This window comes from Balaenoptera borealis (genome assembly GCF_965194805.1).
Source record: "Balaenoptera borealis genome assembly, chromosome: 11".
Taxonomy (NCBI): Eukaryota; Metazoa; Chordata; class Mammalia; order Artiodactyla; family Balaenopteridae; genus Balaenoptera; species Balaenoptera borealis.
Window position 1 is genome coordinate 47,074,559 of NC_138868.1, and position 13,950 is coordinate 47,088,508.

A 13,950-nucleotide genomic window follows, 5' to 3' on the forward strand; every position below is an offset into this window, starting at 1 on the left:
CAAAATCAAGGTATGTGAGAAGATGACCAGAGAATAGATAAGTCAGAGCCCTCCAAAAAGCATAGAACAGTTGATGAAGAATGGCTTGACATTCCCTAAAACCTTTACAACACTGGATCATTTTCTTACTTCTTTATGATCTTCAACTACACTAAGAAGTGTGTCGATGGTATTCAGGATTCCCATAGCAGTAACTGCTTTGTCATCACTTCCTTCTTCATCTGGCCCAGTCTGGATTACTTGATTAAATGTCATTGCCTACATTCAAGAGAATGTAATTAAGGTTTGCCATTAAAGCAGTATAAACACGTTTTTGTCTAAAACTTTTAATTTTTAAAATGTTCTCACTGGGACAGCACAACCGATCAGCATTTCCAAATCAATTAATATTATTTAAGAGCTTGGGCTCTATAACCAATGGTACTGCTCTGCCACTTACTAGGTCACCTTAAACAGATTACTTGACCTCTTTTTCCTGACATCTCCATAGATACTGTGAGGCAAGGCATAGAAAGTGCTTAATATTATGAATATTTTTATTTAAATTACTGGCTAACATTTGACAATGCTCAAATACTAGTCATCAAATAATGGTCATCAAGGTTTTTGTTGCCATTGAATTCAATCATTTTGAAAAATTCTGAGCAAAGTTATTAGTTATGAGGAGTCATAATAATCAGCTTTTTATAATGCAATATACTTTTAATGAACACTACTATATTTATCCAAATGTCTTTACCCACTTCAAAATCAGCTGTTAAAAATATCCACAGCAAATACCAAGAGTTAGATTCTTCAAACCTCAGTATTTAGCAAGAATATAAACTGCACCAAGTAAACCACTGTATAGAGAATATGAATGGATAATTGTTGGGTACATGTCCATATTTTCTATTACCCTTAAATAATTTACATCGTTAATTTTCAGAAGTTCAGGGCTATGTACAATAGACAAAGATCAACTATGAAATAACTATTTACACAAATTTCACTTTAAAAATCTACTTATAACTATTATCTCTATCTTTCAGTTGGTCCAAAGCATTCCAGGAAACCACACAAACAAGGTAGTCATGATGCAATGCGAGTACAAGTAAACAGCTCTGCATTGTAGAGGCATACAGCTCAGGTGTGAATCCCAGACCCACCCCTTCTAATTTGGGCAAATTACTTAACCTTTTTATACCTCACATTTTCTCTCAGTATAGGAATATTCCTCACATAGGATTGTGTGAGAATTAAATGAGTTAAAATATATATCAAGGGCTTAGAATGGTGCCTGACATACAGAAGCTCTGTGAAAATATTTACTGTAATCTAAGTAATGCATAAATGACTGGTTCAAATAACATACCAAATGTTGTGTCATTTCTACTGCAATAGGAGTAACTTCTTCACTATACTCGCAGATCATTTTCTGAATTACATTGGTAAGATCATCATTTTCTGTTTCTCTTATAATATGAAGAAGAGCCTGCATGACAGGTCTGATGAATGGTGTGATGTATTCTTTAGCTGTAAGAGAAAGAGAAAAAAACTTTTGGCCAAAACAGCTAAAACTCCTTAAAACCTGGCACAACATATACCAAAGAGTAAACAAGAAATCGTTTCAAATAAAAAGGAAGACAATGTATCAAGTTTCTAGGATTATGCCTTGTACAATTATGTGTAAGCACATTGCACTATTTTTGAGATATAAATCCTTTACCTTTCTCTTGATTGCTGATCAGCACTTGAAGTGCAATGGCAGCTTCCACTTTAACAGGCATTTCCCTATCATCAATCAGACATCTTCGTGTCAGCTCTAGGGCTGTTTGCAGATTCTGGTCACTTTTGAATTTCACTTCACAAAAATAGTGAAGGACCCAGCAAGCCTTTTTTAAAAAAAATGCAGTGAGTTACTATAAGTATCTTACATTAAATTCCACCATGTGACAATATCTCTAGTGTCAAAGTTCTGTGTGTGGGAATTTGGAGGCTGGCCAGTGGTAGATATGTCCAAAGACACAACACTCGACCAGTACTATGATCCCAACTTACTCTTTGGCTACATGATGTTTGTGTGGATAGCAAGATCTGAATGCAAAACACAGACAGACACTGCTATCAGACACAGATGAAAACTATGCACACATTATGAGCAGCCATTTAAAGACTTACACGAAAGTCTAGATTAAAACATGGCTTTAAAGTGAACATTTAAAAGTTTCCATACAAAAGTCCACATAAGCAGTTATTCATTACTAGACATAAATGCGTATATCAATACAGCTTTAAAACATACCCTCGCTCTCATGTAGCCTAGTTCACTGCTGAAGAGAGGGAATACATGATTCTGCAACATATATTCCATCTGATCTTTGTAGATCTTTTTCTGTAAAAATAAACAAAGTTCCAAATACAATCATCTCAAATGCCAAATAGATACACAAGTTTTAAAAATGACTACTGATGTTAATATAAAACTATTATAGTGAAAGAACCTCTCTGGAAAGGTTCTAAATGAACAATACAACATAGATTGAGAAATATCCTGCTCTCAGGGTAATAATCTGGATATCTAAAGATACTCCTGTGAATCTTAAAATAGGATATTTTCTAAACGGTAACAAGTTTTTAAGAAGAGTTCCTTGAATTGCATATTAAATCAACATTAAAAACTGACAACACTTAAAAAAACGAAAGTGACTAATGAGACATGATAACTAAATGCAATGTGGGATTCTGGACTGGATCAGGGACCAAACAAAAAAGGACATTAGTGGGAAATCTTATAAAATGTGAAAGGGGTCTGTAGATTAGTTAATAGTATCATATCAATATTAATTTCCTGGTTTTGAGAATTGCGGCATGGCTATCTAATATGTTAACATTAGAAGAAGTTGGGTGAAGAGTAATGGGAACTATTTTTGCAAATTTTCTCTAAGTATAAAATTTAAAAATATAAAGTTAAAACAAAAACCTGAATGTGCAAAGAGAACACACTCAAGACTCCCAGACACAACAAATAACCACGTAATTTACCCTTTATAAATTAAGAGAAGAATGGGTGGACAGATATAGAAAAGCTGAAAGATACACAAAATATACCAACAAATTAATGGTGATGAATTCAGTGGAGGATCATATGCAGCAAGGTTTCTGGGAGTAGGATGAACTGTGTCTAAATATTTACTTACACCTTGAAATAGTTATCATTTATTAACTTAAAAGTGAAAACAAATTTCAGACCTTATGAAGTCAGATGAAATGTGTACAATTAAGGTGAGGTTTCTAAACATACATCTAATCCAGTCAGTCATTCTTTACCAGAAAATGTGTGCCACAAAAGCATGATGTTCCTAGGCTGTGAAGGGATATATTCATGTTTACAAATTTCCTTAAAGATCAATTTTCTGAGAAGAAAAAAACACTACTTTACAATTGTCTTGCAACATGAAAAGAAGATAACTCATATGCAAAAAGAATTACCTTCAGCACAAGCAACAGCAAAAAAGTATAGAGGACATTTTTTCAAAATCAAATTAAATGTGTACTTCAAAGGACGTTATCAAGAAAGTGAAAAGATAATCCACAGAATGGCAGAAAATACTTGCAAATCACAAACAGTTGATCTTTGAATAACGAGGGGGTTGGGGTGCTGACCCTCTGCACAGTTGAAAATCTGCATTACATTTGCAATTTGACCTGCAAATCTGTGATTCCGCATCTGCAGATTCAACCAACTGCATATCATGTAGTTCTGTAGCATTTATTGTTGGAAAAAAATCCACGTGTTAAGTGGACCCAAAAACAGTTCAAACCTGTGTTGTTGAAAGGTCAACTGTATATGAAAAGTTTCTAGTATTTAGAATATATAAAGAACTCTAACAATTCAACAATAAAAAGACAAATAACCCAATATAAAAATTGACAAAAAGTTTGAATAGAAATTTCTCCAAAGAAGATATACAGTGGACAATAAGCACATAAAAAAATTCTCAACATCATTAGCTATTAGGGAAATGTAAACCACAATGAGAGTACCATTTGACACCAACTGGAATGGCTGTAATTTAAAAAGACAGATAATAAGAAGTGTTGGTGAGGACATAGAAACTGGAACCCTCACACAGTGCTAATGAATATATAAAATGGTACAGCCACTTTGGAAAACAGTCTAGCAGTTTCTCAAAATATGACCAGCAATTAGACTCCTAGGTATGTATTACCCAAGAGAAATGAAAATGTATGTCCACAAAAAAATGTGTACAGAAATGTTCATAGCTCCATTGTTAATAATAACCAAAAAGTAGAAACAAATGTCAACTTACTGATGAATGGATAAATAAAACGCAGCGTATCAATACAATGGAATATTATCTGGCAATAAAAAAAGAATGAAGACTGACACATACTGTAACATGGATGAACTCTGAAAATATGCTAAGTCAAAGAAGCCACTCAGAAAGGACTACATGTTTTATCATTCCATTTATATGAAGTGCCCAGAATACGCAAATCCACAGAGGAGACAAAAAATAGATTAGGGCTAGGGCTGGGAGATTTGGGAGAAAATGGGGAGTGACTGATAAAAGGGTTTCTCTTGGGGATGATGAAAACGCTTTGGAATTAAGAGTTGACGGTTGCACAGCTCCTTGAATATAAGAAAAACCACTGAATTGTACACTTTAAATGGGCAAACCATATGGTATGTGAATTGTACCTCAATTCTGTTTTATCTCAACTGCTGTCATTAAAACAAACTAATTGTGCTTGTGTGCGCGCGCGCGCACACACACACACACACACACACACACACACACACACACACACACACACACACACACAGAAATACCTTCAGAAGTATTTCAGCTAAAGAGCCAATCATATGCAGGGCTCCATCTTTTTTTCGAGGATCAGCATTTGGTTCTGTAAGAATCTGGTAGCAAAATCCCATAGTCTTTTGTAGTACCTAGATTAAAAGAGAAAAGTAATGCTTTATTGGATATCCGAACAACCCTTTTAAAACATTGACGACAAAATGACCTATATGGCTACCATTAAAAACTAAATGTTCGGGATTAGCAGATACATACTATTATATACAGAATGAATAAACAACAAGGTCCTACTGTATAGCACAGGGAAATCTATTCGATATCCTGTGATAAATTATAATGGAAAAGAATATGAAAAAGAATGTATGTATATGTGTAACTGAATCACTATGCTGTACAGCAGAAATTACCATTGTAAATCAACTACACTTCAATAAAATAAATTAAAAAAAAAAACCCCAAGTGTATACCTGAACATATTTTAAGTATTAAAGCAAAAGTTATCCACATATTAAATAACCTACCTCTTTCCTCTTACTACAAGCTGTAAACAAAAGTGTCTGGGCAGCAGTGGTAGGAGAGATGAAATCCTCAAACACATCTATAGAATAAATTTAAAATTAATACAGAAAATAGTAATTTCAATTTTTTCAACAAACATTTTCAAGTAATTTACAAATGATGCTCTGTAACAACAACAAAAAAGGACCTTAAATTTTTGCTAAATCTTCACAGCAGACGAGCATGAAAACAAACCCAGATCCCCATATAACTTTGCAAAAGCCTAATTCCTTGTCTTTCCTGTACAAATTAAATCTTAATCCATCAACTTCTCCCAATGATTATTTTCTTTCATACAAAACCCCACTACTGAATTTTCACAATGGGGTCACAAAAGTACAAACGACTGAAAGTACATAAGATCTTAGTACGAAGAAGGACTAATACTCAACATTAGCCAAATTACAATTCTTTAGTCCCATGCAGAGACTCCAGCTTCCAGTATGCGTTGTCTCCATTTCCACACACATGATGACTGACATGGAATCCAAAAGTATAGTTTAGACACTTAGTGTTTAAGGTGTAACCTTGAATTTCTAACAGTTTTGGCATGTGCCAGAAGCATATTCAATAATCATAACTACTAACACTACTGTATTTGTGTTTGCTAAAAATGAAGATTATCATTCTCAAATGCCAAAACTAATGAATAGCTTCCTGAAAGTCTAAACAATGAATAAATTGCATTAAAACAACAGAAGATTTTTCAGTTCCTAAGATGAGGCCTTAATATTCAAGGTTTACTATATACAAATTTAACTACCGACATACTTTGCTTCTAAAAAAGCGAAAATTCCTTACCAAACTTCATGCGTATATATTCATAGGGGTCTTCTTGCCAAAGTTCCTCATCAGCATCTGTATAGCACATCAATGGAAAAATAACATCTTGGATAATGCCCTGTAATTTAAAAGTTAAGATAAGTTGGTCTTCAAATTTAAACTTTCAAATTTCCGTTAAGTGCTAAAACAAAAGTAACTCTCCAGTTTGTGTTTTAAAGCTTAACATCAAATTTCAGTAAAGCATTTAATGCATTTTCAGATCGACTATCAATGTACATATTCTTACCCTCTGTGCGACGAGTCATTATAAGACATGTGTACATAGGTAGCAATTAAGTATTCCGAGAAAATGCAATGTGAAATTTTAGTCCATCAAACCCTACAGTTCTAAATAAAGCAAATAAATTACATTGGAAATAGTACATAAGCAAATTAGCCTCAAAACTAATTTGGTGAAATAGTCCTTTGCTTATTCCAAATTACACGATGTTAACTAATCATGTTAAACTAATCATGATCCAACAGTAAGAACTGAAAGGCAAATTTTAAGATAACAGTTTCAGATTAAAAAATAATCTGAATATCCACAATATACCTTTTATAAAGTTTGTCAGGATGTTGCATCATTTTCCTAATGTACAATTACCAGAACTAGACTAAGTAACACAGGTCAACAAAAAAATGCACTTTTTCAACCTTTTTGGTAACTAATGTTATTTCTATTATATTTTCTAGAAAAACAGTTCAGATAGAAAATTATTACTTGTATATGAGGCTTCAGATTCTTCCAGGTGAGAGCATGAGAAACTCCTTGATTAATATAATTTAACGTCTGTTGTAAAACTCGAGGAGCCATATATTGCTTCTCCTTGTACTGATATAACACTTTCAATAAAACCTTTGAAAAAAAAAATTTGATCAAAAAACAAAGTTTAAATAGAAAGTTTAACCACTTACAAGCTAGCAAAAACATCTGACACTTCTTACCCAGGTCATTGTCATAAAATAACCACCATATTCTTTTAAAAGGAAAGTAATTTTTTAAATTATATATTGGAGAACCATATTTATTCCCAAAGTATTTAAAATAAACAAAGTGAAGTAACACTGTGTGTCAAAGGACTAGTTTCTGATTAAATATAAAAAGAAGAGAAAACCATATGCTACTTGTGGAACATACCACAATATTCTGAGACAGCACTATGTTGTTAAAATCAGCTTCTAGGCAAATCTTACCCAAACCATTCACCTACTTATTTAATGTCTTCCAAGAGTTCTAATGTAGCTTCATACTTGAGAATAGCAGTTGTCAAAATACGGTCCCAGAGGGTCTGACAGGTCAAAACTATTTTCATAATAATGCTAAAACATTATTTGCCCTTTTTACTGTGTTGGCATTTGCATCGACGGTACAAAAGCAGTGATGGTAAAACTTAAGGTTCCTAACATGAATCAAAGGAGTGGCACTAAAGTGTACTAGCAGTCATCATATTCTTTACAGCCACACAATCGCAGAATAAACTTTCCTTAGGAATGTCCTTAGTGAACCAGAAATATAAATATTAATAAATGGGAAGTATACATATAGCACTTCTGCTACATACCAAAGTACGATGGTTGGAAGAAAAGCTGAAATAGTAGTTTTTCCCACCAAATATTATCATAAGCATGAAAGAAAAACTGATAGACAAATTATGATGATTTAGACTTGAGTGTGTGGCAGATTTTTTTCTCAAAAATGAACAAAATGAGCCTCTCACTTCAAGGAAACTGATAATATGTTACTGGTGTTAAAATTTGAGCTTTCAAGCAAAACTAGAATTCTCAAAATCTTACACCCACCACTTAGATCCACTTGACAGCTTTCCAATATTTAAAGACAGTTATGAGATCAGTGGTGATATTAATGACTGTAATTTTTTAAAACTACATAAGGAAATCTATAAACATTTAGAAAATCGGCATAGACTCAATAAGTCAACATTTTCCAATGACCAGGGCAGGATGTTACAAAATCACATATGGATAAAAGACCCATTCAAAGTGCAATGGATGTTAATGTAACAAGATGAAATGTTTATTGTTACAGTTTCAAACTCTAAATTACAATTAACCTTTAAGAAAATACCATTGCCAAATGTTGTTGTGCTATCAAAAATTTCCCCAATTATATGAAAAGTATATTAAAAGTCTTTCCTTTTCCAACTTCTTATCTTTGAGACCAAATTATCTTTATTTACTTCCATTAAAACAAATTGAAACAGAATGAATACGGAGGTAGATGGGTATACAGCTGCCTTTTATTAAGGCAGACATTAAAGATATTAGTAAAAATGTGTAACAATGCCATTTCCTCCTGCTAAAAAATTTTCATTTTGGAAAACAATTATTTTTAACAAAAACATGTATTCTGGGCTTCCCTGATGGCGCAGTGGTTAAGAATCTGCCTGCCAATGCAGGAGACATGGGTTCGAGCCCTGGTCCGGGAAGATCCCACATGCCGCGGAGCAACTAAGCCCGTGCACCACAACTACTGAGCCTGCGCTCTAGAGCCCATGAGCCACAACTACTGAGCCCGCGTGCCACAACTACTGAAGCCTGCGCGCCTAGAGTGCGTGCTCTGCAACAAAAGAAGCCACCGCAATGAGAAGCCTGTGCACCACAACGAAGAGTAGCCCCCGCTCGCCACAACTAGAGAAAGCCCACGTGCAGCAAGGAAGACCCGACGCAGCCAATACATACATACATACATACATATATACATAAATAAATAAAATTTATAAAAAAACAAAACATGTATTCTGTTAATATGTAATAGGTTTGTTATTTTAAAATAAATTAATACCATTAAATTTAGTTTCAATTTTTAATACAGTAAATATCACAAGGTATAACCCACATAAATGGAAGGTTGTTGATGTTATCAATAATTTAAGAGTGTAAGGAGGTTCTGAGACCATAACATTTGAGAACTACTACAGTGTTCAAAATGTTAAAGTCTGCTACATGCAATCTTTTTTTTTTTTAAAGATTTATTTTTTATTGATTGATTGATTGATTGATTGCTATGTTGGGTCTTCGTTTCTGTGCTAGGGCTTTCTCTAGTTGTGGCAAGTGGGGGCCACTCTTCATCACGGTGCGCGGGCCTCTCACTATCGCGGCCTCTCTTGTTGCGGAGCACAGGCTCCGGACGCGCAGGCTCAGTAATTGTGGCTCACGGGCCCAGCCGCTCTGCGGCATGTGGGATCTTCCCAGACCAGGGCTCGAACCCGTGTCCCCTGCATTAGCAGGCAGATTCTCAACCACTGCGCCACCAGGGAAGCCCCTACATGCAATCTTTGAATGCCAAAGAAACTAGAAATAAGCAAGACAAATTAACATTATAGTGTCATGTTTCTACTTGGAAAAATCTTAGACTTACTTGTTGGACACCAACAGCAAATGCCTTCAGAAATACTTCAGCAAATTCATTATACTCCTTGGAAACATTGCCAGGGCTTCCATATCTAAAAGAACATTCAAATGCCCATCATGTCTTCATAATGCTTTATATCAGCACTTATAAAAAAAAAAACAAATTCTTGAAAAAAATAAACTCAAATTATCATATATTGAGAAATGTGTACCTTTCAAAAAGCCTTGCTAAGATATGTAAAGCCCACTTCTTACATTTCCACCATGGTAACTCAGGTCTATCATCTTCTTCAACTTGAAGTGTTTCCTTTAAAGAGACATTTATTTAATGATAGACAATACAATCTAAAAGGAATAGTGTGAGTTCAGAACAGACTCACAAAAACATGAATTCTCCTCCAATGATGGCCTTTCATAATAAAAGGCTAGAACAGGAAAAGTATTAACCCTTATTTAAATATAAGAGGCACTTCACTTCACTACTTAGTTACAAAGGACATGCTTTCTCTAAGTCTTATAAAAGTTTAAACTCAAACATTTTAGTCAAGATCCAAATAATATAAATCAAGGTCATGGCAAGTAGCTTAATTAAAACTAGTATAGTTCAAATCTAAAGGGCATGAGAAACTTCATTTTAGAAATCTAGTTTCAAAAATATTAGTATACATACATAAATATATATGAGAATGTTCATTTACAAAACCATTTGTAACAGAGAAAAACTGCCAAGAACTAAACATTCATTAACAAGGGGATGTTTAATTATGCAACATCCATTAAAAGAATGAATTGGTTCATTATATATTGACCTAAGATATCCATGACATATTTTTAAGTTAAGACAGAGAAATGAGACTGTGGAACTACCAAAACTCCCATACACTGCCAGTGAGAGCAGTGGTAAAACCACTTTGGAAGTTATTTATAAAGTCAGACATATACATTCATAGCAGCCTTATTTGTAATCTTGAAATCTTAAAAACCACCCAGATGTCCATCAACTTGTAAATAAATAAACTGTAGTACATCCATACAATGGGGTACTACTTGTCAATAAGAAAGAACAAACTACCATAGCACAACATGAATATATCGTAATATTAAGCAAAAGAAGGTAGATACAAAAAATTACCTTTTTATTAGATTTTAGAACAGGTAAAGTTAATCTATGGTGCTAGAAATGAGAATGGTGATGGTAGGGATGACCAGACCCAGCCACCAGCCAACATTCTAGGTGATGGTTACTCGGGTGAATATGACTCTCATAACTCACTGAACTGTTTACTTATATGTGCATGTTTATGATTACAAATTATACCAAAAAAGGTGCAGAATATAAGTATGAAAACTCTTAAAGCTGTATTTTACACCTATTAAATGTGTACAGAAAATAACACATCAAACTAGTTTCCCATGGAATGCAAGAAATGTCCTATTTATTTCTTCTGCATTTTTTTAAAAATAAAAATTTGAGCAATAAACTATAAAACAGGAGGCTGGTCTCACTTATCTCACTAATAAAATTATGTTGGATAAATTACACAACCCTTCCATGTCTCTGTTTAAAATAAATTCAGAAGGAATTATTTTGAGGATTAAATAAGCAAGGTATATAAAAGTACTTAAAACACACTAGGGATTCAGGAATTGTAAATTTCCTACCTCTCTAGAAAACTAGATAATAAAGAAAAATTGTGGTTATTTTAAAAATTGTTATTATATGTGAAAAAAATAACATAGTTGGACAATTCTGTATGTACTACTGCAAACCGCTGAATTGTACACTTTAAAATAGTACATTTTACGGTATTTGAGTTATAGCTCTATGAAGTTGTTATTTAAAAAGCAAGTAATATAACTAACTACAAAGTTTGACCAACTTGTAAATCAAGTTCTACCCCTGTTCATGCATGTCTGACAAATTATTAGGCTAAAATCCAGCTATGGGTTCTTTGTTCCTTTTTGAGATATAACTGATATTGAACATTGTTATTAGTTTAAGGTATAAACATAATGATTTGACATATGTATATACTATGAAATGACTACCACAGTTTAAGTTTCAGAAGACGGTGAAAAGGTACAAACTTCCAGTTGTAAGATAAGTAAGTCCTGGGGATGTAATGTAAACATGGTGTCTATAGTTAAAAATACTATATTGTTTATCTGAAGGTTGCTAAGAGAATAGATCTTAAAAGTTCTCACTACAAGAAAAAAAATTTCTAACTATGTCAGGTGACATATGTTATGAACTCAATTAAAAACTGAAGAAACAGAATTAGGATGGAATAAACAAAGATATAATACAAGCACTTAGTAATATACAAAATAACCCTTTACAATTTTTCACTTATTATATTCACATATGTAAACAAATGAAATGGTGTCTCTTTATCTAGAAAAATCTGCATCACAAATAATATAAATTCACAAAGAATGTTTTAGGAAATATCAGTTAAAATTCTCAAAAGGTAACTAAATACTTAAGCTTAGTGATATAAGAAATACACAGAGACTCACATTAGGTACATCCCTGTTCACAACAGTCTTTAAAATTTCTATCCATTCTGTCAGGTTCTGTTGGTTTATCAGCTCCAGTGGTAGTGTATACTAAATTAAAATCAAGAATCAATATTTTAAAATCCTTACAAAAGAAAATCCAACTTCCTTTTACTCTTCACAAAACCTACAAAAAGTACTTCATTCAATCCACATTTCCTCTTTCAGTACATAGGCAAATTTCTCACCTGGCTGATTTGGTTAGTTATGTACAATGGTGAACTGTGGCAGTGATAGTGGGCATCCTTGTCATATTCCTAAATTACTGGGAATGTATCTGATTTTCACCATGAGGTATATTTATTGTGATTTCTAGTGAACATTTTTTATCAAGGTAAGGAAATTTCTATTCCAGGATTCTTAAGTATTTTTGTTTTGTTTTGTTTTTTTTAAAGCAGAAATGGTTATTAAATTTTATCAAATACTTTATCTGGCATCCTTAAAGATTGTTTACAGGTCTCTCTTTTCATGTAATATAAAAGTTAATCACAAAAACTGGTTTTTTACTCTTGATCCATTCCTGTGTTCCTGGGATAAATCACATCACTTAATAGGCTCACAACATCAATATCCTATTTAGGATTTTAGGACCTCTATTTTCACAAATGAGACAGTACTATATTTTGATTTCAAGGTATGCTAGTCTCAAAAAATTAGTTGGGTTCTATGCCCTAGAATAATTTATAAAAAGAACTTATTTTTATAATCTAGAAGTTGTGATCCTACCAGTTAGAGGGAAAAACAATTAAAAAACAGTATATTGTCTATCCAAATCACTTTTTAAAAAATTATATAAGAAGAAGCCATTAGAAAGATATTAGATTATCTTTAAAGATCTAGCAAGGGCATGAAAAATCCAACCAAACAATGGAGGGAGTCAGTTATAATAATCTTAGTGGAAATAGTCACAGGTCTATTTAAATGAGAATTAAACAAAAATAAGTAATGGCATGAATTGAACCAAAGGTCCTGGTAGATGAGATGAATCTTTCTTTGGCTATGTGGCACAAAAAGAGCCAGAATTTTAATCCTAATCAAAAACTCTGTTTCATAAGTAATTACAGTCCACTGAGACTACAGACACAACCATTTCTTTAGTGGGATCTCTTATCCCAGGAAGATTTAGAACAATATACAAAGATAATAAGGCCCATTACAGTGTGCCAGTCAAGCCCACAGTATTAGTATTTTTGTGTCAAGCTTAGGAATAGGTTTTGCAATTACTGGGACAATCTATGTATATTTGGCATAACAGAGCACACGTTAGATGTAAACTCTACTCCAGTAACTGATTTTCAGACTTGTGAATTCTTAAGGTGAAAGACATAAGAAAATTTTACTAATTTTGTAAATAGTATTAGATGGTTTAAGAGAACTTAAGATTGCCCACTTATAATTTAACATTTATTAGAGCTATTTGTGTATTTGGGAAAGTATGCTTGGTTAGACTTTAATGTATTTGTAATTTTGGCAATTTATATTTGACTAGCAATTTATCCACTTAATGTAGATTTTCAAGTGAAATTATTTTTCAGATGCTGAAATTCTTTATCACTGTTCAAGGTGGCAAATGATAGACTGACTTTACGTATAAAAACTACAATATAAAGTTACCTGAACAAGAGCATAGAAGATCTTAAAAATCTGTTTCTGGATGAGGACAGATTGATCAGACTGATCAGAAAGAAGCTGGATAAAACGGTCCTTTAGAACTGGCAGGAAATGTTGCATTGCTGCTACCAATGGACTCCGTTCCTCTGGTTTCTTATACCTTTGGGTAGGAATACAAACTAATTCTGTGAGAATTTATTCA

The 13,950-nt window shown here is 33.2% G+C and overlaps 1 protein-coding gene across 4 annotated transcripts in view; it reads right to left on the bottom strand.

The window, feature by feature from the left end:
• The window catches only part of IPO7 (importin 7), a 48,932-nt gene that overhangs the window by 12,390 nt on the left and 22,592 nt on the right, over positions 1-13,950 (bottom strand). For all 4 annotated transcript variants that reach the window (XM_082341434.1, XM_082341433.1, XM_082341432.1 and 1 more), the window contains exons 5-16: positions 13,752-13,908; positions 12,099-12,188; positions 9,791-9,885; positions 9,586-9,670; positions 6,928-7,062; positions 6,183-6,282; positions 5,345-5,421; positions 4,838-4,954; positions 2,285-2,374; positions 1,709-1,874; positions 1,355-1,515; positions 130-258 (exon numbers count right to left, since the gene is read on the bottom strand). In XM_082341434.1, coding sequence (XP_082197560.1) covers positions 130-258; positions 1,355-1,515; positions 1,709-1,874; positions 2,285-2,374; positions 4,838-4,954; positions 5,345-5,421; positions 6,183-6,282; positions 6,928-7,062; positions 9,586-9,670; positions 9,791-9,885; positions 12,099-12,188; positions 13,752-13,908 — 1,402 coding nt within the window. The remainder of the gene's footprint in view (positions 1-129; positions 259-1,354; positions 1,516-1,708; positions 1,875-2,284; positions 2,375-4,837; positions 4,955-5,344; positions 5,422-6,182; positions 6,283-6,927; positions 7,063-9,585; positions 9,671-9,790; positions 9,886-12,098; positions 12,189-13,751; positions 13,909-13,950) is intronic.